We start from the raw sequence: 27457 nt of genomic DNA, 5'->3' as shown, positions 1-27457 counted from the left end.
CATCCATGTTAATCAGAGCTTTGTCATTAATGACAAGTCAGATGAGAGGGGATGTCAACACCAGGCCCTTAACAGCCAGATACTGCCGCCCTTCCCTTCATCCATCCACCAAGCTATCGGCCCATAATGGGTGCTCAGCACAGCCCCCACCGGCAGCCCAGAAATTGGAGTCATGATTATGAATTTATATGAGTGTTTAGTCGTCGTGGTTAGCCCAAATGCCACTGTTTCGGGTAGAGAATGGATTTATTAGACTGATTTGTGAACAAGTGGGAGCTGGTTGGGGTGGACAACAGGATTTGAGTGGGTTAAGTTATTAAGTTATCCTTAAAAACTATGTTATTCTTTTCTATGATGAAAAAAAGAATATGTGTTCAATGTGTTTAGTTAATTTTGTGGAAAACTTGTTTGGATTTTTCATTAATAACATAAATCCTAAGTTTCCCAGCATGAACATTAAAATTGGATTTCAATCTGTCTCGTGGACACAAACACTATGAAGTGTGAAAATGATGTCAACCATTACTCTGACAGAGACCAAGCAAACTAAAGTAGGCCATATTGGCAGCTGCCATCTGATTTACAGTAAAGACTGTTTAACTGTCTAACAACCATGATGGAGATTATTACAGCCATTTATCATTCAGCCATCAAACGAAGGCTTTCATCTCATTGTTTTTCTTTGATGTTAATGTCAAGACAGATAACATCTGCTCCAGGTTCCATATTGTCCCTGACCTCTTCCTTCTTTTAAGTCACACTGTCATTTACTGCTCTGCCTGTGCTTCAAAACTCCCACTTAACCCACTGGCTGTGGGCCACATAGCTGTTCTCACTTTCGGTGATGTTGCTTTAATACTTGGATTAGGGAGTTTAAGGTTTGAGCTATGGTTTCATTTTGACTGAATTACAAAAATAAATTCTCATTTAATTCAATTCTGGGGAAAATACACACAGCCAAGTACACACACAGACCTGCTGGCGCGTATGTTAGGATAGATAAGAGAAGGAGGCTGGAACATGATAAAACCTCAACATTCAAGATGGCTGATGGCTCACATCATAGGAGGACTTCGTTGTATTTTTTTTCAGTTCGTGTACATGTCCGGAATTTATACATTCACAATACGCTTCATTAGGCTTCAAGGTTTGTTTCCTCTTTTATAATATCAGGCTTCTCACCTGGACTTTCAGACTTTGAGGGGAAAAAAAAAAACACCTACTAGATTTTTTTTTCTTTAATTTTATTTTTTTCATTTTATTTTTACAGTTACATATTTATAGTTACAGTTGAGTGATCCATATTCATTTATTTGTTTATTTTATTACTTTTACTCAGATGTTCAGTTCAACAGGCCAAAGTCAAAGTCAAAGAATGTGGTGAGGTGGGATAATCAGCTGGCTTTTCCTGCTCCAAACTACTGTTATTGTATCAGCCTTTAAAAAGACATTCTTTGTTTTAACACAGTGGCCACAACTACCTGGGAGACTTGCTGGAAAATTAAGAGAAAAATGTGCAAACAATATTAAATTGTGATTTTTTTTTTTTTTTTTTTTTTTTTGTAGATGGACTTGAACATGTAGTGGTCTGGAGACAATGGATCTTGGAACACCTGTTTGTATTTTAAAGCCTCAGACATGAATGAGTCTTTATTCCTTTTCATCTCAAACAATTCAGTAGCAAATGAGATGCACTTAGACAGAACAGTCTATTTAGATGTTCAAAAGGACAGTTTTTGAAACTGGTCCATCAGCAGCTAACGTCTAAAGTTGGATGCCAAGAATATTTCATCACTGATCTGCACAATTATTCCCGACCATAGGCTTTCAGAGCATTTCAACACAGAAGAATTGCTGTTGTACCCATTGTCAACCTGAGCCAAGCTATCAGTTAAATACAGACTCTTTTATGGGGCCACAAAGTGTCTCTTTAAACAACAAATTATCGCCAGGTGGTGGAGATGCCTGATGTACAGCACCGGTAATAGCATGAAAAAGTGGAGCCTTAAGAAATGGTCCTACACCGAAGAGATTTAAAAATTAGTAGAGAAATTACTCACATATTAGCAGAAAATCTTGAACAAAAAAATGTTGCAAGTCATCACATGCCATAGATATATCAATACATGTATAATCTGCATATTATGTTCATAATACATCCACCTGTATATTATGTTTATAATATAGCCATCCTGTATATTATGTTTTATTCCCACCTGTGATTTTATAAAGCACATATTGAAAATAATATACATCCGGCACTTGCTGCTTATTACACTTCTGGTTAGATGCTAAACTGCATTTTGTTGCCTTGTACTTGTGTAATAACAATAAAGTTGAATCTAATCTAATCTAATAATATTACAGACAGCCGCCTAATATGTGATGTCTGACAAACAGGTACATACATACTAACAGTAAACAGTTAAACTCAGTTAAAGTCTAATTTCTGGACTAACTGTACATTACATGGCTGACTGACTATCCATCTTTAATTTATAACTATTTGACAGATTTTGGAAGAAATAAGTTTTTCAACCCAATAAGTCTAACTCTGATATTCTAAATCTTCTGCAAAACCTGATACTCAAACAAAACGCAAGAATCTCAGGCAATGGTACATGCCAGTGAACTCACTTTTTGGTATTTGCATTTTGAAACTCAAGCATCTCACCCATGATCGCCGAGTGTACCTGTACCAATAGTGTGCTAGGTATGAGTCTATACTTTGATTTGAGCTACATGCTAAGAGTAACACATGATTACAGTAACAATGTTAACTAAAATTCTATTTTTTCCTTAACAGAGGAAAAAATTAATTACCAAATTCATAAGAATATCATCTGAGAACCATTTATGTTAGTACATAATAAAAATAAACCATGCTGCCAGGATGACTATAAAGGAAGCTTCTCACAATTTGCTACCATGGAAAGTGACATCTTCAGATTGTTTGCCTACTGCTGACAGCCGGTGCTAAAGGAACACTCTATTAATCTGACATAACCACGAATGGATACATTGCCTCATTGCTATGTGTCCTGCAAACAGGTGTGTTTAAAAAAAAACAAAAACCTTGCATGCTCCCAAAATAAATGCGTGTGCAGGTCAAGTCAAGATATTTATGACAGTAGGAGGTAGAACTACTTCCATTTTTGTCCACAAGGGTCATCAGAATCAACAAAAAATGAAAGTTCCTTGCTTTAAACAAAAATTATTACACTAAGTTGTTCATTTACCAACACTTTACTTCTCCACCATTAAAACTGTGACAATTGACCTATTGATTTAATAATTTGTACATTGATTAATGGGGACATGGTTTCAAGTGTTGCTGGAAATACCAGCAGTTACATGTGAAAGATTCATTCAGTTTATAGTGAAATTTATTCTTGCTAAAAACAGCTGTTGTTTTACTGATTTGAAAACAGAAAGAATACCCTGTACAATTAAAACATAAACCAGACTTTAGTACCTTATCAACGTTACCATGTCTGATGGTTTCATGTGGCAACAGCAAGTAGGAATAAAACTATTTCAACCAGACAGACTGTGCGGAGTCAGTGTACACGACACGCATTCCTGAGGGACTACTGGAAAGACAACATGTCACAGTCCACCTTCCTGTCATCTTGTCACTCCTCTGGCCATGCTCCCTGGTCCCAAAGGGTCTCACTTCTCACGTGGTCATCAGCTCCCCACCCCCTCTCTCCCTGTCATTTTCTTTCACTCACACATGCTTGCTCTCTTTTTCAGTCCTTTGTTTCACTCCCCCCCCACCTCAGGTGTGTTGCTGTCTCCTCAGCATCATGTTCATCTTTCAGTCCACCTCACACATGACTCTCATCCCCACTGAGAGTGCTGCGCCTCCCCTGGCCTCTGACAGTGCACTGACACCCGCCACCCATATCCCGGTGGGTGACACTGACAGCTAAAGAAGAGATAACAGGAAAATGAAGGAGGAGGGAAAGAATTTCTTTACTTTTGTGTTATCATCCGGCCATCTCAACAGGTGATCAGCAGATATTGTCACGCTGAGACATCAAGCAACGACCGGAGCAAAACTCGTAGGCACACACGCACCTACACACATGACACGCCTCTTTCCATGTCTATGAGGCACGTGTTTTAACCAACATGCTGTTATATTTAGTAGTGACGTCGGCATTAGCAGTGGAGAGGAATCTCATGGTTGCTTAGATGATCCGTTGGTAAGAGAGGTTGAGACTCTTTGTGATCTGTATGAAGCTCTTCAGACAAACATAACATTACATTTGGTGAAGGTAATAAAGCAAGCATGCAAGGGAGTTTGTTTTTATTGCCCTTTTTGCACACAGCAAAGTGGTGAGGTTTGCAAATTCCCTTTTTTTTATTAAATATAAATCCTCCTTCTTTACATAAAATTCCTTTATTATTTATATCATGACCATATTGCTTGCAAGAAAAACTGTTGCTGTTTAAACCATAATTCTGTTTTATTACAGCTAAAGTCTTATTTTCATAATTTTGGTCACCATTCCCATAGGTTTTAATAAGATTGAAGAAAAAGGGGAAGAATGTCACAGTTCACCTTCTCTCTTCTATGTAAGTCTGGCAAACCTAACTTGTTCTGCAACCACACAAAACAGTATTTTCAGAACCATCAAATGATATACAGTAGTCAGTTTAGGGCGCTCAGTAGATTTAAAGTATCAACCTAAATAATCTAGTACCAAGTCTTACCGAAACTTCACGAGGATATTAAATAAAGTACAAATGAAGTACCCTGTTGGTATCTGTAGCATTTTAAGTGTACTGGTATTGCAATGGGTATCATATGATTCCCAGTCATGATTCAGATGTATTCAGATATTTGAATAACCTCAATGCCTATGTGCTGTTGTCCAAGGTGAATTATATAACAAAACTGTGGGCATTTATTCAACTCAGGCTTGACATGGCAGACTTCTGAAAGCAAGACAACCTGCTTTGGATGAAATGGCTCAAAGGACTCACAGTAATTCTCTCTCGTAATCATTATTCTAGCCACCTTTATTTCTTTTTTCCCACCAACTTTATTAAAGCAGTAAAGAGCAGCAACTGCGAAAGATATTATTCCACAGGTCCATTTGCATAAAAAGCAACAGGGCTCTTTTCTTGCCATACGCGTCAGGGCAGAACCCTCTGCATATTTCTGAGATAAAAAGTGGAGGTATGCAGATGGCATCCTGCAAGTAATGTACTCTTCTAGATGGATACAAGTGTTAATTAAAAAACTCAAGTGTTTTGCAGTATCACAGCATGACTGTTGAGATATGCCAGTTGGACAGTGAATAACTGCAAGCTAGTTAGGCAGAAAGCTGTGCAATATTCATGACCCTTCCTGTTTCAGATCCTCTTGATATGTCACGACGTAAAGCAAATATGTCATTTGAATCGATCACTGTTCTCCTGTGCTCTTCTCTGTCCTTGATCAAACGGAACTTTCACTTTCACTCGTCACTGTAATTAGTGTCACTGCAGCTGTGTGGGTAATGTAGATATGGAGGGAGTGGGTGGATTAATGTGTGTATGCGTGTGCATGAATGTCAGATTTTTTTTTCTTGCTTATTGTGAAGTGAAAATCTCATCTTTCAAAAACAAAAAAGTAAACAATCTAAATAAACTACCTATGAATAAGCTTTGATCACACTCTAAGTTTTTGTAAGACAGAAATTGATATGATGGTGATAACATGTTATACTAGTCAAACCCTCAGAAATGATCAGCAAGAAAAAACAAGCTGTCATCTGCAAACATGATGACTTTTCATCCTTGGCTTAGTGCAACTTTACATCATGCAAAATTTAGATTGCACTTTCAGTCAATTCAAAATGGATCGACTAGGGCTTTAATAATTCGAGAGAAAACTTCATATATCAGGGAGACAGAATATGAGTAAGAAAGAAGTAAATTAGCAGGTAATAAACATGACACAATGGGCAAGTTAATCACTACAATATGTCAAGTGGAAATGCCTCAGTGATGCTGTGGAAAAAGTCTTTGGTGTTCGTGTTTACTCAGCATGGAAGACCCAGGAGTGTTAAAGAAATGTGACACAAGCATGCAGTGATTTTCTTCTGTGAGGAATGCATCGTGATGTACAATCCTAGACTAGATCAAAGGACAACTCTACTATTCACACCTTCACTGATTTCTCTTGACACTTGACAAGTCGACCGCCTCCCTCTTCTTCTGTCTCTCTGTATCGTGTATTCTCTAAGTTTCCCTTTCCTTGAAGTTTTTATATGCAGCAGAAAAAGGTATTTGAATAGGTGCTTTAACAACTGTAGAGTTGTCACCCCCCTCCTCTGCCTGCCTGCCTGCCTTCGCCGACAGCCATTTCAAAACCAAAATTGGGAATCCTCTCCCTTCTCCCTACATTCATTTTCACTTTTTCCTCACTGAACATCTACTAATCATTTGGGGAGAGGATAAAGGCACGCATACAAGAAGATGAATGGTTTAATTTAGATTCAAATGGCATAAAGTGGGCTAATCGGAATAGCTGACAAAAGCTCTATGACGGAAAAGTGATAACCTGCAGGCTGCTTGCTTTTTGCAGGAGATGGGAGTGAAGTGCTGTGCTGGTTTACAGGTCTAATTGCATGAGTCAGTTTTGGGAGTGAGAGATTGACGTGAGGAAAGATATCCTGTGTGCTTAACACTTAATGAGTGTCACGTTGCATGAAAAGTCAGGACTCACAGCCAAGTTTTTATTATTTTATTTTACTTTATTTTACTTTTAAAGTAGGATTTTTCATAAATAAACTGACTTGTTCTTTCCTGTAATATTTATGCTCAACTGTCACTTACAAGATTGCCAGGTTTGCTTGGCAAAAGCAGTGTTTTTTCTTCTGCTTGCTTATGTCTGTGTTCTGTTAACCTGGTTTGGTATGTGTTTATCTGTCAGCTATATTAGTTGTTTCTAGTTCTTTTGTACAGCTTTTCCAATTGTACTTTCAGTTTCTCTCTCGCACTATGCATCTCTTTAACCTCTCTCACACTCTCTAGGGTGTGTATCTGTCTTAGCTTTATCTATTTATCAGTCAGACATCAGGTTCTGAGTCAATTTATACACATACAAAACTGATCACACACACACCCACACTCACAGACACACACATACATACACATACACACACGCTTATAAGAAAATATCACTATTCACCTGGGTCTTGTCCCCCTGCTGCCTTTAATTTCCTTTCTGCTGTCATAATGGTGACAACTGATGAATACATTTGCTTTAAGAGTGTAAAAACAAAGAATGAAAAAAAACTTGAGAACTTGATATTTTCGTCCATGTTTGGATCCTGAAGGAAGTAAAAAAATTTTTTTCAGCTTAGTTGTGCAGCGTAGGTTACCGTAAGTTCCTCTTGCCTGTGGTTCCTGATTACCAGAAGGCCTGAGCTGAACCCAAAGAAAGATGGAATAACCCACTACAGCACATGTTTTGAGTTCAAAAGACAATCAGTAAATACGCATACAGTTGTTAAAGTCTGCTCTGTATGCCGGTTTAGATATTTTGAAATCAAATAATATATTTTGTTTTTGTTTCTTTATCACAATGATCTCAAGCTCTCAGTAGTGTCACTTAATTGACTCAACTCACAGTCATTTCGCTATCACATAAGGATCTGTGTATTTCCAGATGATCTCATACTGACGTACATGTTTCAGAGGTTTTAAAGAATAAACTGTACAACAGGCTAACAAAGACAAATTGCACCACAAGCTTAATTATCCAAAACTGATTTTTCTGACATGACAGGTCTCCCAAAAGGAAGCAGAGTGTCAAACAGAAGCCAGTGATTATGGTAAATTATTGGTGACTTGTGATTTGACACAAATACCATTTAAAACGATTTTTTTTAGTAAGTAATTTACAGGCTTCTGCAGAAAAGTAGGACTGTAACACAGGGACAGCTGTTGGGTATAATGTGGGAACACCCCCTTTCAGCTCCAAAGGCCATTCATTAAGCCTTGATCCCATCACTCTTGTCACAAAATAAACCTTTCAAATTCACACTGAAGGAGTTGATGCTTCTCATTTTGTTTAGCAGCTTTCATATCTTTAAGCCGCCTCAAAGTTCGTCAAACACCTGTCAACCTTAAAACCTGGCTGTCTTTTCCTGAAAGGCTGCCAGGTTTAATTGCGTTTTCTGGAACTTCCTGATATTAGGGTATTTTTCTTCACAGTGAATGAGTGAGTAAGATGATACTGCACACAGTAATTGGGTGGTTCTTGTGAAACTAATGGTAATTACTTGTATGACAAAGTACCACTAATACTGCTAATACTGTGGCTATAATTCCTTCCACTGTAATAATGGTACTTCAGTATCTTTATATTACATTTCCTAACACGCTAGTGGCATGGCTCATGGGGTAGCAGTGGCTGCCTATCTGTGAGTCAGTCCACTAATTTGGTCCAGACTGAAATATCTCTACTACGATTAGATCAGAGGTGTCAAACTTTCAATTTCAACCTAGGTCTCAGCATTTTAGATGCGTGAGTCTAAGATTATATATATATATATACATGTACTACACATACTTGTTACATAAACAAATGCTTCTGCATTCTATTATTGGATTCAGTAATTGGATCTAGTAAACTTGCAAATTCTAGCAAAAAATATTGGTAATCTGACATTCAAATGTACAACTGTTTACATACATTCAACACTGCTTTCAAAATGCACCTTCAAAAACACTTCAAGAGATCAGGGGATTTCTTCAATCAGAATAAAGCTGGCTTTCACTGCTGCAGCATTTTTTACTGTAATGTAGCTCAAAAATATGTTGAGAACAATGGGTGCTTGTTAGTACACTTTGTACATGCTTAGTGTGAAACTGCAGATTTTCAGTTGAATGCCTGGCTTCAACTGAAAATATTTGTTTTTTACTATTAGCCATTCATCAAAGCAGAAGAATAGTTACATAAATATTTTTTGGATTTAGAACAGAAGGGGAGTTGTGTAATCATCCCAGAAATTCATATGCACCAGGACATATTGAAAACAGCCATGTTGATTCAGGGACGCTGTAACTCACGGTGTCAGGGAATCATCTCATTCTGATTCCTCTGGTGACCATAAATGTCTGTATCAAATGGTAATTCATCTAATAGCTGTTGAACAATTTCAGTCTGGACCAAAGTGTTGGACAGACTGACTGACTGACTGATTGACTAACTGACTGACTGACTGACTGACACTGACAGAGGCATGGGTAAAAAAAATTCTCTCACAATAAAATGTTCAATTTCCCTGAAGGAGTCATCCCAAAGGGATCAATAAATGAAGTCTAAGTCTAAGTCTCTGACTAGTTTTATGTTTTATTTTAACTGTCAAAAAAAATAAATGTATAACCTCAGTACTACTTCACTTGAAGTCCAAATAAAGTTTCATACATCATTTCATGTACCGTTTACTGATTTTAGAGCACATGTTAAAACTTGTGAGAAACACACCTTGTCAGACTGCGCCTGTGCAGATATTTACTGGGATGTTTTTTTACTTCCAAGAACAATAGAAGTTTGGTTGAACCAGTTAGACATGTGTACAGTCTTAATGTGTTTTTCTGTTTTTTCTTTTCATCTTTTTCCCCTCAGAGCCAAGAAGAAGACCAAGCCCTTGAACCTTAAGATCCACAGCAGTGTGGGCAGCTGTGAGAATCTGCCCACGCAGCGCTCACCCCTCCACACTGAACGATCTCTGCGATCCTTCTTCTTCCCATCCTTCATCCCCTCCACACCACCTGTTCATGCTGAAACACCCTCTGCAAGTAAATGAACAGTACTTTCTCACATCAGCTTTGGATTTTTCTTAAATGCCTTTGATATTATCTCTGTCATACTCTAATCCCTGACACCTGCCGGTTTTGTTGTCAGTAAATGTCTCATATCAAGTACAACCTGCAGTTGAAAACCGATTGAGTTGAATTTTAATGCAAAATAAGTCTCTTTTTTTAACATTAATAATAATCGTTTTTATTTTTTAGTTTTAGTTTTTAGTTTTTTTTTTAGGAGTTTTAACTTGTGGAAGGAAGGCACGGTAGTGCAGTGGTTAGCACTGTCCCCTCATAGCAAGAGGGTTCCAGGTTCGAATCCCGGTCTGGGCCCTTCTATGTGGAGTTTGCATGTTCTCCCTGTGCCTGCGTGGGTTTTCTCCGGGTACTCCGGCTTCCTCCCACAATACCAAAAACATGCACATTAGGTTAATTGGCTACTCTAAATTGCCCCTAGGTGTGAGTGAGAGAGTGTGTGGTTGTCTCTCTTTGTGTGAGGAAAGTGTGTTGGCCCTGCGATTGACTGGCCAGTCCAGGGTGAACCCCGCCTCTCGCCCGTAGTCGGCTGGGATAGGCTCCAGCTCCCCCGCGACCCTGACGGATAAGCGGTATAGAAAATGGATGGATGGATAACTTGTGGAATTCATGTTAGTATTTTTCTCGTCCTTGCCCTCGTCCTAAAAACAGCTTTGCAAGAGTTGTCTTCCACTTTCTAGTGTCTTAAACCTTCTGCCTTGATACTTTACCAAAGAGCACCAGAAAGTACAAAATCAGCTCTCACATCTATAATCGTTCTTAATACCTTAATTTGTTTTGTTAAAATATACTTAAGTACAACCCTGTTGGAAAGTGCAACAAATGAGCAATCAGGCTGTGCCATAATGGCCAGAGGTGGTGGCAGCCTTATTGGCTGATGCATTATGGGCAAACTGCGGAAGCCATTAGACTGAGGAGGAAGAGATGGGGAGTAATTGAGGTTCTGTCAAGGAAAGGGGTGAGGAATGGTGTCACTTAGTGCTGTGAAGAGTTGTAGACCTTGGCTGACACATATGTGGGGCACAGCAGTGCATATTTGCTGGTAGAAGCAAGACGTGGAATAATCACAGTAGAGCCAGACCAATATAGCGGTTGACTGTTTGTTGTTATGTTGGCCATCAGTCCGAAAATCCAGTACTGAGCAGATTCTCCATGTGAGGACAGGCAGATAAACTGAAATTGGAATGACAACACAGCTGCAGACATATGAGCACCTATTGTCTCATTTGCTACTTCATACATGTGTGTGAAGAAGAGCAGTGTAGTCATACATTTGCAATGTATGGTCCAAACCATAAGTGTTTCAGGCACTTTCTAATAAGAAATACAAACAAGTTATAATTAATGTCTTTATATAATACTAAACATAATCTATCTTAATAAATCATTTACTAATTCTTCATAGGTCAATAAGCCAATAATAAGAACAAATACCTGTCTCAAAACATTTGGACAAAAAATAATTTATTAACAAATGATTTATTTCAAAAAGTATCTACATGTCAGTCACTGACCTTTGTTACATAGTGGAATGCATCACTTTGTCATGTTAAAATGTGGACATTAGGTATCATTACCATAGTACCTCCTGGTAGAAACTGAAAGTATCTAAAATTGAATGCTAAATGAATAAAGACATTTTGATATAATATTTGATTGCAAAACTGTAAATAACGATTACAGGCCTCCAGTCATTTACAATGAATGACTTAATTTCCCTCAGGATCAATTATCTATCTATCTATCTGAAGCCATCCCCCACCTGTATGTGTGTGGGCATGCATACTAACAACTCACTGGGCTGAAGCGTTAAAGTTAGCAGCATCTGCTCCGGGCAGCAGAGATTGTACTTCTTCCAACTCCTAAAAACTCTGCATCCACATAAGAAGTACACACTGCTTTTTTTATCCTGCTGTACTAAAAAGCATTATTAGACACAGTGGGTATCACAGTTTGGTTTGGTAACCTGCCTGTATACCTGAAATTCAAGGTAAGCTGTGCACTGTGAATAGCTCCAAAGGCTGAATGAGTCCTACCACTCCAAACACACCTTAAGGCTTTCTGGGAGGAGCTGTTTGGCATTTTCGCTCATTTCATCACTTACTTCTCAATTTCATATGAGCTTCTGCCACAGGCGTATCTTCCTAAATACAGGTTATACCGCTAAGAACATTGTTTGCACTATTCTCAATTACAGCAAATGCTTTAGGCAACATGCAAGTCATATCTGTTTGAGTATCAGCTTACCTACTTTTTTCCTTTCGTTTTTTCTTATGTTGTTTGTTTTAATAACAGCAGCACTGACTTTAAAAGAAATCTACCCAGAAGAGAAAATAAGGTTCATCTCAGTTTTTCTCTATTGACTTTACTGCATGTTTTCAAGTGGTGAAATTACTGCCTTTATGGTTACAGTACCAACATTTAACTTCACAAACTACACAAGTGGTGATCTTTCAACCCCTTGAGGCTGAAGGTTTTAGCTTTCTGCAGATACACTATCACACCTTCCACTCTTTCATTCACAATTTTATTTTTAGATTTTTCCTTAATTATTAGCACCACTTTTTGATGTTGTTATGTAGGTGCTGTGTTTATGACAAAATACTGTTAATAATATAAAAACAGAAGAGAGAAAATTGGTAAGCCAGTTTTCATTGAGCTCACTTGTGCATCACTGAGTGAAGGTAACATGAAACATTTTCTTTTCCTGTGGGACGTCTCAGCTGCCCCACAGCTCTCCAGTCCTCATTTTAGGAATGACATGTGTGTATTTGTGTGTTATCACACACACACACACACACACACACACACACATGTGCGGGAAACCAGCCTAAACATCACTGTTTTTTCAAGTATGGTGTCACTGCCATCTCATACGTCACTGCCAAATGTATCATGCAGCTTTCTGGTCGTCTGACCCATAAGATCAAACCCTTTTGGCTCAGGATGAGTCAGTGCCCAGTCAAACCTGAAATGTCTGAGTCTTGAGTTTGTTTGGTTTTCCACTTAGAAATACTGTTTGTCACAGTCTAGTTGTGACACACTTATATTATATAAAAGAATCACACTAGTCTGTCTTTGGTACATTGACAGGTTCTGATCTGTGCTGGTGTTCACTCCGTTTAAAAGGATGAATCTGGCCAACAGTTAGCAGCTGCGGTAGCAGCTGAGTTTTTGGGGACCGTGATGTGGTAAGGCTAAGGTTAATGTTAGGGAATGACCTTGGTCACGGTTAAAAGAAAAATCTGTGTGTGCTAAAGTTTACATTGCAAATGTCTTGTTAGCTAGGAGTGGGACAAAATTGCAAAATATTGTGATATATCCACTTGGAGGAAGTTGTCAATACACTGCTGCCAAGCACTGATCGTTCAGAATCAATTCAGTTTCTTTGACTTGCAGCTACCAGAGCGCTACCCTCCCACTGACCGTGGTTAATGTTAGAAGCACATTCATCTATAAACATTTCTGTATGGTAACTGTGCAAACATTAGCGGTTCAGCACGGAGTCTCTTTGTGTCAGTACTTACCAGTGGCCCTGGTGTTTATCATGTTAATGTTATTATTGTCACTTGTCAGCCCTGAATATCTTGGAAAGCTCCGAATATAGCACCATTAGCTATCATGTGTTGCACTAAGTTGCACATGGAAGAAATAAATCTTTGAGTTACAAGTACGGCGGCTTCTCTCACTTTTCTCTTATTACCAATGCAGCCAGCAGCTCAGGCACAAACTGAGACTATAGTTATCAGTGATGTGGTATTTGGACTTGGTGGCATTTTTTTTCTTTTTATTTTAAATAAACACTGAACATTGTCTGACTGCCAGGTTCTTTGAAATAAGCTTTTCTTTCTTCTTCAGTTACAAGTATGCTATATCATAAAATATATTTCGATAATCTAGTGTATCAGAGATTGCATTTGTTCTGAATATTGTGATATTATAGTATTGTGAGTTTATCTATGATTCCCACCCCTATTTTTTAGTTGGCCACTATAATGTTCATTGTCTGCAAATGCATGGAGATGGGATATTGCAGTGGTACATCCGCTGTCATGTTCATTATCTTGCGACTCTTGTTTATAGACATTTAAAAAAATTATTTAACTTTTTACAAGCAAGGTGCTTTTTTTTAAGACTCGTGGTCAAGCTGAATAGTAAATGCTCAGTTTTCAGTGTTGTTGCTCTTGCTCCAGGTGTTATGATAAGTCAGTGTTTGTGCCAATCTGAAATGTTATGGTGGCCACAGAGGGACATTTTCCATGGACAGCTCACCTCCAGCACCCCAGGCTGTTTGAGCTCATGCAGTCGAAGCAGAGTCGAGCAGATGCCCCCCCTAGATGCAGGTCCAGGACCGACCCTGGGACTTGACCAACACACACACACACACACGCACACACACACGCATTTACTGCAAAACTGCAGTAAAGGCATGTTTGAGACTAAAGACTAGTTAATTATTTCTGAATGGCTTGTCCAACTGGGGACAAGTTGTGTCCCCAATTGGGAAATGGCTGATTTATAGATCAGTGGTTAAGGTTAGGGTTGGGCAAGCAGTGTTTGTGAATATTGTTAGGGTAAGTCTCCAGGAAATTAATGTAAATCTATGTAATGTTCTCAAGAGTGACCCCAGCTGACATTTATGTGTGTGTGTGTGTGTGTGTGTGTGTGTGTGTGTGTGTGTGTGTGTGAGAGAGAGAGAGGGAGACTGAGAGAAAGACAGTGTGGGAGTCTGTGACTGTGTGTTTGTGGATATAAATGGCTTAAATGTTCCTCATACACTTAGTGCACAACTCACTGTTTATTTCCACCTGTTTTAATGACGTCACCCACTCACCCTAACCTCACATAGAAGCCTTGCAGTTGCGTCACAGATCTCCTAGCAACCAAATGTGGCTCCACAATGGAGGTCCCTTTGAGAACTGGCAAATAAAAATGCCTACGAATAACAGCTAAATTTATAACAGGATTGAGGAAAAAGATACCTGAGGTTAAAAGTTGAGTTAGGCGTGGATTCTGTGTTTCAGTAAAGACAACTCAACTTTTGACCTTTTGTTCTAGTTTTTTTCACTGGCTACAAAATAACAAAGCTCACTACATCGCATATTTATAATGTCTTTTTCACTTTTAGGCAGTGTATAGTGCGAACAAATGACCAAAATGCAACTAAAAAAAACTACTACAACCAAAAAAAACAAAATTTTCAGCTATTTTTTAGCTATGTCCCAGAAAAGGGCATCTTTACTTCCATATTGTGATGTATTTATGTTTTTCTCTTGAACAGTTTTGTGTAATAGTAGGAGTAGTTTTCCGGGCAGTGTATGTTTTGCAAGCGGGACTCAATTTTTCTGTCTCAGAGCACTAGCATCAAGCTCTCCTCTCACTCCAACTAATGAAACCCTGCAGAGGAGGTCATAAACACCCATCAATAAAGAGGTGGTCTTGTCAATAGTTACTATGTTGGTTACAAGGAAAGGAGTGCAGGCTATAGAAGCAGTGTCACAGGTCAACACGTGTTGCCTCTGTGGCTACATTGAAAAGTTGTTTTTTGTGCAAAAGATCCCTCTGGGAATTTTGCAAGCTCTGCTATCAGGGACAATAAATTCAGTTAATGTAAACAAATTGTTTTAAAAGCCAACTATCCAGCAGATTAGTGTCACAACATTCATCCTGCTACTTAAGCTATATTTCAGCTGGCTGTGTGCTGTAGAAAAAAACACTGTTTGGTTATGATGAATGCCACATGGCTTGTTTATGCTGCGCTATCAGAACCATTAAAAGATCCTTTCACTCCTTGTTTGGGATTTTTACAATTTTAAACAAAATACAGGGCATTCCAGCTCTAATAAGACAGTAAATTTGTGTGTACTTAAACAATTAGCCATTTGTTATCATTGTTATCCGAGACCCTTGATGTGTTATGTAAGATTCCATAGCGTTACACCCACTTTACCCCCAGAACCTGCTCTGCCTGTGTTTGGTTTACTGGCCTATGTGCCCTGAGCCATTTGAGTTCTCCAACTGAGGAAGTCACTACGGAGCCATAAGGCCTGCAGGCATCATCTGTTCTCCCTTCCCTCCTCGCTCTGTTCTCAATGGCACACTTTAGGCTGTGCAGTCTTAACGGATTTCCACTATCTGTACAGCAGTGCAAAGATACTTGTTTCATCCAAGATAATTGCTATTTTTCCAACACTATGATTGCTATTGTCAGTTTATCACTGGGATTCTGTGTGTGTGTGTGTGTGTGTGTGTGTGTGTGTGTGTGTGTGTGTTTGTGTGTTATTCGTAAATGTGTGTGTATCAGCTTGTCAAAGATGACACGCACAATATTCTGCAAAAAGGCTGATTGGCGTGTAGCTGTTGCCATAGCAACTGAACAACCTGGCTTTGTCTCTTGTTCATTGGAGGAGTTTTTTTTCTCACACTCAGAGAGAGAAAAAAACACCCTCTTGTCTATTTCCCTTTCTCTTAGTTCTTTTCTTGCTGTCGCTCCAATCTAATGCTTGTTCAGTCGTGTACTTTTAACCTTTTGGAATATCTCATTAAACCCATGGATGAGAAATATGAAGATGGTGAGCAACAGCCTGTAACATATCGCTCATATAACACTCATGTGCTATAATGCAGCACATTGTGCAGCAAACGCCCACACAGGTTTTTACAGTCCTGTTCACTTCTTCTGCTGCTCTGCACAGTCCACTGTATATACCATAATGTCAGAGACTTATCTCGTTAAACGGGCTTTTTATTGACATATTGCGTTCTAGTGTTGTTTTGTGCTGAATGTTTGTGGTATTTCCCACATTAAGCCATTGATTATGTCTTGATGATATGCATTCAACTCCTTGATTGAAGCTCTTTTATCTCAACCACCAAAGAGCTGTGCAGAGTTGTAGGACCTTGATGATTCTGATAACAACAAAAGTAGGTATACGATGAGAATAATTAGAATTTGTGTGCCTTTTTTTCCCAGAGTTTGTATGTATCAAGCCTTGTTTTAATTGTCACATGCTCTACTCTTTTCTTTTTCCCCGCTGTAAAAATTTCTCCTCCTTGGGGAATAGCAGCACTCAGCGCTCAGTCAATCACTTGGAGCGGCATCTCAGTCTAACGTCAAATAAACTATATTTGGCTCCAGATAGGCTCCTAGACTCAAGTAGTCTTTTTATCTCTGCATGCATACACATACCCCACCCCACTCTGTTTAACCCACACACAAACAGAAACATAAATTGCCTCATTTTTCAGTGTAGTTACATTTCTCTCTTTAAAATGTGCTATATTATGCAAGAACTGGCCACCTGTCGAAATCATACTCCAAAACTGGGAAAGCATATCACAATGAAAGGTAGGGCATCCACCCCTATTGTCAGAAACAAGTGAATGCTAAAGTCTGTAGCCAGTGCTAGCATTAACAATTTTATACTTACCAGCCTAGAAGAAATATTGCAAGTTCAGCATCAAAACTTCATCCTCTTGCTTGCACTTTAGCCACTGTTGTGTTTACTGTTCCATTCAACACTGGTAGACAGTACAGAAGTCCGTTTATTCACTGTACATACAGTAAGTTCAATTTTGAGGTACTTGTATTTTAGAGGCATATATTGTATACAGAGGTACGCATTATATATTTACTCCACATTTATTTGACAGCCTTAGTTGCAAGTTACTTTGTAGATTTAGTTTAATAACACAAATATAGTTAACAAATGAATTCTAATGTAAAAATATAAATTAAAATAAAACTTTATTGATGCCAGTGGGAAAATTGACAAACTACACCAGAAGATGAACTAAATAAAGATCTGCACAGATCAAGTTCCTGTCCATGCACCCGTTTGATGCAACTGCAAGTAGTGCTCAGATTATGACCTGTACTGCAGCCAACCACAAGGGGGGCAAGCAAGATGTTTTGGATTTATTTCTGGGGAGCTCTCATGTCATCTGTTTTTATATACAGTCAGTGATTCATTATTGCCTTATGTGGTATAAAGTGGTATAACAAGAGAGGACAGTCCTGGGCTAACCAGTTAGCATGCTAACTTCAGTAAATATCTCTGCAACACAATACGCAAAACTTGACATAAAGTGAAAACTGTTATCTCTTCACTTTCTGTTGAACTAAAACTTCACTTTCAGTTTCATTGTGTTTTAAACTAAAATTCTTACATGTACCTGATTTGCACAACACAAATACATGCACACACACACACTCAACCCATGGCCTACCGTGTGTTGTGCAAGCAGCCAATAGAAGAGGGGAAAGGAAGGTCTCAGCTTAATTAGGCTGAGACCAATCAGAGAAGATGGAAGAGGACGCTGTTGTCTGGCGCCTTGGGGTTTCTCTACCCCTGCAGGTTCATCTGTCACAAACACACACACACACACACACACACACACACACACACACACAATGCACACCCTTGTCTGGTTTTGTATGTTATTTTTGCATGCCCCCAAATTTCCAGGGTTTTGTGTTGTTTATAATAATGCTTATGTGTGTGTGTGTGTGTGTGTGTGTGTGTGTGTGTGTGTGTGTGTTTGTGTGTGTGTGAACAGGGGTGTGGCTTAAGTCACTTGAATTCACATTTCTGCCTCATGTTTTTACGCTGTTTTTCTAAAGGGCATGCATTTGAACTTCATGTTTACATGTTCTCAGGTGGCCAGGTAATGGGAATTTTTTATTTGATTATAATTATATATCGATCTATAAAACCTGTCTATACTAGTGCAGTGTGATTTCAACTCCTTGAGCAGCTGGTCAGTGGTAAAACCACTCTACAGTGGTTGTGTCATTGTTTTTCGATGGAAAGAGCAGTTGCCCCCAACCAGGTGAAGCATTACCCTTGATGTGGCAAAACTGTGACGTTGGTTGCTGTTGACACTTAACTGGTTTATTTGTTTAAAGTGCAGCCAAATGTTTTACTCAAAAGATGCTTGTTTGGTGAAAAGATCGTTGTCAGCATTGACAGTGGGGATAATTGTGTTTCCACCTGTAATATGAAGTGCAAGGAGTAGGCCAATGTGTTTGCATAGGTAGTAACTTACTTTGTGGGGACAAAAGTTTGTTTACACCATTGTACATGGGGGCTCACCTTCCTTATGGGGACAAAATGCAAGTCCAGATAAGGTAAATTATTAAATTTTAGGGTGAAGACCTGGTTTAAGGTTAGGTTTGTGTTGTGTGTGTGTGTGTGTGTGTGTGTGTGTGTGTGTGTGTGTGTGTATGAGTGAATACGTTTTCCTGAATACTTCCTGACATAAATCGACCCTCTCCCAGTTGTTTGAAGGATGGTAGGATCATCAGAGATTGTCGTGGAAGATAGACAGCGACATCAACAGCATGCATCCATGATGATAAATAACCCTGACCACTCCACTGACAAGTCCAATCATCTGCCAGTCGCCAACAAGGCCAACAAGAAGCAGATGATGTCAGTTTCCCGTCTCTATTGAGTTATCAGGTTGATTGAGTGTAATTGAGCGATACATCGGAGTGCAGGGAGAAGACACCAAGCCTCTAGAGAGAGTGGAGGAGGTGGACAGAGGAAGGGTGTTTCAGGAACCAGGAAATGCTATATGGCAACAGGGCCATGAGATTAGCACAGTCAACGACTTGTAGCTTCATATTCAATTAATAGGACTAATTGTTCACTAGTTCTTCAGTCCAGACAGTCGTTGACATCATTGTTAAAAAGTGAGAGAGAAACCAAGTGTAAATTACAGAAAGTACATAAACATAATTAGAGGATGGGGTTCTCTGTAACCCCTCCCTATAAAGAAAACATCTTTAATGAGCGAGGCGCACTCATTGTCCATTTTATTTGGTTGCAACATAATGTAGTCCGATATAAAAACTCTGTTATGGACTTGATTGTTATGAAATGTATAGATTTTGTTTTTTGTTGATGCTGTCAGAGATAATCCTATTTTATATTAATTATTGGGGTTTGAAGTGGGTTGCTTTGGAATAAAATTTCAGAACAACTTCAGAAAATGTAACTATACCAATAGTGTATTTACAGAAGCATGGTTCCAGGATGAGTGCCACAATCACAAACTTGTTAAAAAAAAGAACCATCTTCATTTCCAACTTTGGATTGTGTTTGGAACTCCTTCTTTGGACTTGGATTTGCCAGTTTGGAAACTTCAAAACTCCAATCCACAGGTTTTCATAACTGTGTTCTAGGAGAAATACTGACACCTCAACAATGAATTTGAATGTCTTTTCTGTTTCCTTTCAAATAAAATTACATAATGGAGAGTCTGTGAATATGAAAATTGCCAAAAATGTTCTCCATTTCATAGACGATTCGCTGAACCTCTCATGGAGCTCAATCTCAATGCATGCCTCAGCCCACAGTTTCATTTTCAAGGCATTAGGAGTTTGATGCATTGAGGAAAGAATGTCTAGACCAGCTATTTTGGTTGGTGTTTCTCTCTTTATCCTCACAATTCCTCAAATTATTGTTCAAATCCTCTACGTACCCACACGCAAAATTTATCAAGTCTCTGCTCCTCTGCTCTTTCTGAAATTCATAATATTCATGAATAACTCTACGAAAAGGTCCTTGAAAAATTACTCAATAATTATTTTACTGCATCTATCTAGGCTTTCCTCGTCTCTTCAGTTTTATTTGATCAGTTTGACAATTGGGACTGACAGCCTGGATGTAGCAAAAAAGGAAAGATTATTCTGTGTGTGTGTGTGTGTGTGTGTGTGTGTGTGTGTGTGTGCGTGTGTGTGTTATGCTTGTGGAAAGCACAGTGTGTGCTTACTTATTCTTTTAAAAAAATAAAACTGTTTATTCTTCAAATATGAACCATACATATATAATATGTAATAAACATATAACGTCAACAGGAAAGCGCAGCAGTTTTACACATCAGAGTCTGTTAACAGAGCTGGAAGATTATCACTGTAAATCTGAACAGAACAGGAACTGAGTCTGAGTCTGCCTTTTATAAATTATTGTATTAATAAAGTTTGGCTGAAGCCTACAAGTTTGAAAATGTAAAAAGTGTGGGGTGCAGAGAAGTGAGATTGCCAAACCACTGTAGCTCCCTCTTTATCTTTGACTGATCTTTTAGAAGTGTAGTGCTAAATCAATGGAGTGCATACAAATATAATGAGAGCTTTTTGAATTCCATGTTTTGCTTAGGTTGACCTGATTTATTCATTTCTAAGTTGTTTTAGATATAGCAAATTATAGCTGAATAAAAAGGGCTGTAATGTGTGGGGTTTCTGCAGAAACTGAAATAAGCACACTGGCCTATGACTGTCAGAATTTTTCAGCATGGCTATTTGTTACAGCACGCTATTATCTCACTGCATATCTACCACGTCCAGCTGCATTCACAGGCAGCTCTGTGTAGGCTGCCATTGTCACCTGGTATTTTGAGGTGGCACATCAATGTATGCACTAATGCACTAATGGACCAAAGCGAATGGTTTTTGTTGTGGAAACCTTTTGAAGCGAGAGTGCCTCACAATGGAATACAGGTAGCATCAAAGTAGCCTGATCATACACAAATTCTTCACCTAAACATGCAGACAATTCAAACAGGACCTTGACAATCTGATTCTGAGAGAATGTACAAGAAGTAATCTTTTTAATTGTATACCTCATATATATTTTTGTTGGCTTATGCAAATGCTTTGGAAGCTGGCTTGTCTTGGAAATGCACTCCTTTTCCTTTGTCAGCATTTAATATTTAAGGAAGTGTAACTGCACACCCACATTCTGCCACATCCTTCCTCCATGTCCCTCCCATGATATTGAAAAACCGCAGCTGGTAGTTGTAGCTAACTAGCCACAAGCCACTAGCAGTTGTCAGACTCTCCATCTTCACACTGGAAACTCAGAGAGTACAATGGAGCTTTGGCAGTCCGGTTGGTACTTTTACACTGCTGGTCAGTTTCTGTGTGGTATGTGTGTTGTAGCTGAACTAGCAGTTTAGAGAGAGTGAGAGACTCTCAGGTGAATGTGTGTCTGTATGGCAATATCAGTATTTAGCCATATAACCCAGATGATCATCATAAAGAGAAAGAGTCTGCAGTTAGTTGCTGCAGTCTGGTGGTGCTTCTATAGCCATCAAAAACACAAGTCTTCATCCTGCTAAGTAGAGTAGAGTTAGCAAAAAAAAATAGCTTAAACACCTCTGAACAGTAAATCTCAATCAGCATGTATTTGAAATTGAGTCTCACAGAATAGCACTCAAAACAGAATCTGAGGGATGTGGGCCCCCTAACTCTGATTAGAGTGTTATTTAAATTGCATGACATGGATAAGCCCCAAACTGTTGGCTCTATGTTTTATTGGCCTTGTAAGGTTTGAAACGGCAACATCTATCTAATTAGGACAACATCTCGTTTACAATGATGAGCTGACAGTGAGTCATGACAAACCGTGTGCATGATGTACAAACAGTTGATTAAGTCTGACGCCAAAATGTCAGTTCGTTGCAACAAAATCAGTCCATTCCCTGAAATGCCATATGTGCTAAACTGACTGTTTAACGCAAGACATTTATTCAATTCTGAGAGGCATTCTGTCAGGATTACCATTTAACTGAAAACATTTAAAAAAAAAAAAAAACATAACAGGCTCATGTCTCTTCCTCTCCAGACACTCTCTCAGTGCCTCGCTGGTCCCCACAGATTCCCCGAAGAGATCTGGGAAACTCAATAAAACACAGGTAGGCCTGAAGGAAAGTGCATGGGTGAGTGCATGTGAGTTCACCTGTGTACACACCCTCATCTGTGATAGAATGCCAGTCCAATTAGTAAAAGGCCTCTTGCATAACTCATCTCAGTTCTCTTTCTCTCTTTGTCTGCCTTTCTCTCTCACCTGGCCTGACTCCAAACGTCAGTGATCTAAAACAGTAAAACAATACCGGATTAGTTGTGGGATCTCGCAACCTCCAGAATGTGGGTGTTTTGTCTGCTGAAAGTCAGCGAGGTGGAGAGAGAAGCTGTAAGCCAAACTGAGTGTAGTGTAATTTATAGGGCCATTATTTGAAGATTAGGGCTTGTTTTAAAAGAAATGCTATTATTCCATCCAACAATCTACTTGATGTGCCAATTTGCATATTTCTAACATGTGCTCTTGATCGCATTGTTGCCCTGTTAAGATAAGTGCATTTGCGTAGCTGGTACACAATACACCACTTTGGCTTTAGAGCCTCTGCTGCGCTGAAAGAACATTTCTTTATGCAGAATCTACCTTTAGTGTCACATCACCGTTCACATTTGAAGCAGAGACCCTAAAAGATCTGTCAGGGGTTGGATTGAGTTGTGCCTTTCAAGTGAGGCAAAGGAGGAGCCTAATACAGAGATTTGGACTCTGTCAAACTACATTAGTCACCTGCCATTAGCCAGCCAGAGGCACTTCTGGCACCCAGGCATCACATCAGTAAATACAGCAAATAGTCGTATACGTGCTTGAACCTCTCAGTCAGTCTGTGTATGGAATTGGTTGCAACTGTGAAGCACGTTGTGGATTTGTTTGTTTCAGAAGAGGCGCAGGCCCCCAAGCTCCCATCCTTGGACTGCATGTTTTATTGATGTAAACCCTGCTGCAGAACAGCGGCGTAAGGTGTTCATTCGCACAGGGTTACTGAAAGATGAAAATGAAATAGCCCCAAATTAAATCAGCGATTCACAGAAGTAGCTTTTTCAGGCATTTATTATCCTAGCAGAAAAGTTAGATGGTGGATGTGAGACCCTCTTTCAGTCAGAATAAGTGAATATAATGAATGTTATAAAAGGTCAGAAGCACTGTTCTTATCGTAATCCAAAGCTCTTACATCTCATGGATAGTAGATGTGCAACAAACTGAAACTGATATCATGTTGTTGTTTTTTTTTAAATGTTTTTCATTTTCTCACTCCCTCTTCTTTGCCTGCAGGTTTTCCACAAAGTACTGGATGTCTCAGACATGCATAGTATGTGGAAAGGGAATGTTGTTTGGACTAAAATGTAAAAACTGCAAGTAGGTGTCTCAACTGGTCTTTGCCTTAAGCACCATTTATTACAGCAGTGGTGATTTGTGTCTCATCAGTCACACTCACTGACAATCCTGTCATTATTTTATGAAATTAGTGTGTCATCTTGCTTGTTTTTTGTTTGTATTTCTTTTTTTTTATTGTTTTTCTGGGTGACATGAACCCTTTTGTTTTTATCCCACTTGAATAAATTAGCAATTAGCTTTGCTTGTCTGTTTTTGTACATATTAATACTCCCACTTTGCATGGATTTCATCATTGTGTAAACAAACTAAAATAATAACAACAACAAAACAAACACTTAGCAAATTCTCTGTCTTTCGTTTGCATTCAGGCTGAAGTGCCACAACAAATGCACCAAAGAAGCCCCACCTTGCCATTTACTGATCATACAGCGAGGCGGACGAGAATCCCTCAAAGGTATTTTTTGGTAATGTAACTTTGCGTTCATGAACCAGGAATCATATTACACTTATTATGAATTAAGTTAACTGAATCTACTTGGAAATGGGATTAATTGTCTTTAGTTTTTGTAGAATGATGGATATTTCCTTTGCATAAGAACAGTATGTGTCCAGTGTTGATGACTGCAGTTTGAAATTCAGTCATTACATTACAGTTCCTAACATAATAGTCGACATTTTGGGATTCAGCTTGTTGTCAGTCTTACCAGGAGTTTGATATATGGTTTGTTCAGACAGAAATCAAAGTGACTTTTCAGCTTGGGTCATTCTGTTTTTTACACAAATTTTATGGCTGGACTTTTTATGCAGTCTGTCTTAATTCCCCTCGAACAGCCAGTGTACAGACCTTAGCTGTAAGCTTGCTAAAAGCCCCAGTTGTTGTGGATGAGAATGTGCTTGTGTGTGTCCTTTAAATTCAGTCTATTTTTCAGAGTCAAAGCTGACTGAATGATATTTCAGTGTTGCTTGAACAGAGATGGATGGAAAAGTATTCACATCTCAGCGTCCACAATTTCCACTCGCGTCATAGCATCACACCAGAAAGAATTCCGCCTGCGAGTCATATTTGCATTGTGCCTACTGCAGTGTCATTTGATGCAGGAATGAATGCTGATTGTATCCTTTCCCACTGGTGGCAAAAGCAAGATGTTTTTTTGCCCCGTGTGAAAAAATAGTGACATAGATAAGTAAAGGATGGACTACTGATGAGGCATTTCAGGCAGTTCAAGAAGAACTTTCAAATAACTTGCCTAACACTGGTCATTTTTAAGGTCACATGAAGGTCGTATGCTATCTCTACCAACCCAAAGAGAACCAAATAGGCAATAATTAAAAAACAAGTTGTGTTTGTGTGGATATTAGGACCAGGATAAAACCCTGCTGTACTTTACCCTCATGAATATTTGAGTGTGCCTGAGTCCTTAGAGCCACTGAAAAGTGAGAAAGTGAAAGAGTCTGTGCTGGTTTAGGCAGATAGAAGGTTATCTGCTGATTAATTAAGCCACTTAGGTTTGGCTAATATGACTGCATCATGCACTGTTTGTACTGGCACAGACAGCACTGGAAAGAATTCCCATTATCTTCTGTCAGAATTTCAGATTCTTTTGTCCTTTCTCTGCCTCCCCTGCCCCCCTTCCCTCCCCCAAATAAGACCACCAAGGAACAACTCAAGGTAAAGAGCACTAATTAGACTTCTTCTACCGTACTTTACTAAGAGAAAGTGACAGTTTTCTTAATGACATAGTTTTCTTAAGGAAACTTTTTTCTTAAAGTGTCTGTATGTGATAACAATTTGATGATGTTCAAGAAAGGGCAGTTTGATCAATTTTCCCATTAGAAGCAGGGCCTGATAAAGAGTTTCTCCTAATTTTCCTCAGACTATTAGACTATACGAGTACTGAGTACTGTTTAATTTTGTTCTCCCACAGTGCCTCATTGTTCTTCTGTGCTTTTTTTTTTTTTTTTTTTTTTTTAATAGTCGCTCGTTTGGTACGGACTGAATCAGTGCCATGTGACATCAACAACCCTCTCAGGTACACAGACCTGCACATCAGTCAGACGCTCCCCAAAACCAACAAAATCAACAAGGTAAGTGTAGAAAATAAACCATGCGCTACAATCAGCGTGTAACCTGTCCTACATATCACATTTCTTCCAATTTTCGGGGGCTGGAACATAGTTATGAGTCATGAAGTCTTTCCCAGGGGATCATGAAACCGTACAAAAATATCTTGAGCAGTATTGATGTTTGCACAGATGGATTTGTTTTCATACACTGAATATTTTGCACCACATCTGACAGTTTCAGAGGAAAAGAAGTTTATCACAAAATTCCCATGGTGGTAACACTGTGATGGAAATTTTGAATGTTAACAAAGTGTGCATGTGTGTGTACATAATACAAAGCACAAATTAATGCATAACTTTCATCTTGTGCTGTAAAAATGATGAAAAAGGATAACCAGATCATGTGGAAATATGTTTGTAAACAGAGATCTTTTCTAATATTTGAGACTTGGTAATCTGCAATATTTGATGTCATAATAGGTTTGGGCTTTTACTATTGTAGAGTCTGAAACTCTTTGACTTTGCCAGCATGTCTGATGTGAGTCACTCTGGCAAATATACAACTGTTTAAAGGATACCAGTGAGATAAATATGTTGATGCAACCAGTTTCTCTGACTTTCTGCTTTAATTTGTCAAATGATTTATCACTTCCAAACCATTTATTCTAACTCTTTTCTTTGGGTGGCTTAAATAAATAGTACAGGACCCTATTAATTAATGCAGCTCAGTTTTAGCTCATTCCTACCAGATTTACATCTTTCAAGACCATTTTTCAAAGCATGTCTTAAATCTCTAGATTGATCTCTCACATCAATGCAGTCATTCATTTCCCCTCGTTTCAGTTTGCTACAAACATTAAGAGTTTATCTTCTCTGAAGAAGAAAATCGATTGAAACTGTGCTGTCTTTATTTTTTTGTCACTTATGCTATCATCACATCAGAGCTACGATAAATTTGAAAGCTCTAACCGTTTGTACGTACGTGTTTGCTAACTGATTGTCTTTCGGATTAAGTTTTAGTAAGACTATGTGCAATTACGTGCCTGTTCTGTTCAGTCTGTATAATCAATCTCAGAGTCCTCAATCAGAACTTTTAAATTATTTGAATTGAATTATTTGTGAGTTATCATTGAAAAGCTGACTGATTTGACTACATTATAAAATTATTATATATAGCCATTATTATAATTAAAACTGAATGAAGTCTAGACAACGATGGGGTTGCAGATCTGAAAACTGAATTTGTAACAAAGACAAATCTATCAGAAGTGGCATCTCCAGCTGAAGTGAAGAGAACAGAAACAGATTACCGAGGAACTTATTGGACTGGAGTTCAGTCTGGAGGTGGCTGTGATGAACATAGAAGATGGCTGTGCAAAAGCAGCTTAAAGAAGAATTGTTTCATATTTTCTCACAGCAAAGAGATGATCAACACTCAAAAATGCTGAGAGTGAGTTTAAGTAGTAGTTCTTTTCTGATTGAGGTTTCGCTAACTTTTTTTTTCTTTGGATGTTTCAGTGATGTGAGTTTCAGTGCTTCCTGTTGGCAGCTGCAGCCCTACACAATGATAACAT

The 27457-nt window shown here is 38.7% G+C and overlaps 1 protein-coding gene across 2 annotated transcripts in view; it reads left to right on the top strand.

Moving 5' to 3' along the window:
- Positions 1-27457, top strand: part of ksr2 (kinase suppressor of ras 2) — a 76934-nt gene that overhangs the window by 32951 nt on the left and 16526 nt on the right. For both annotated transcript variants that reach the window (XM_046385535.1, XM_046385534.1), the window contains 6 exons: positions 9635-9807; positions 22476-22545; positions 23757-23840; positions 24188-24273; positions 25468-25488; positions 25795-25904. In XM_046385535.1, coding sequence (XP_046241491.1) covers positions 9635-9807; positions 22476-22545; positions 23757-23840; positions 24188-24273; positions 25468-25488; positions 25795-25904 — 544 coding nt within the window. The remainder of the gene's footprint in view (positions 1-9634; positions 9808-22475; positions 22546-23756; positions 23841-24187; positions 24274-25467; positions 25489-25794; positions 25905-27457) is intronic.

Source organism: Scatophagus argus, chromosome 4 (assembly GCF_020382885.2).
Source record: "Scatophagus argus isolate fScaArg1 chromosome 4, fScaArg1.pri, whole genome shotgun sequence".
Classification (NCBI taxonomy): domain Eukaryota; kingdom Metazoa; phylum Chordata; class Actinopteri; family Scatophagidae; genus Scatophagus; species Scatophagus argus.
The sequence above is the reverse complement of the archived record's forward strand: the minus strand, read 5'-3'. Positions and strand labels throughout refer to the sequence as shown.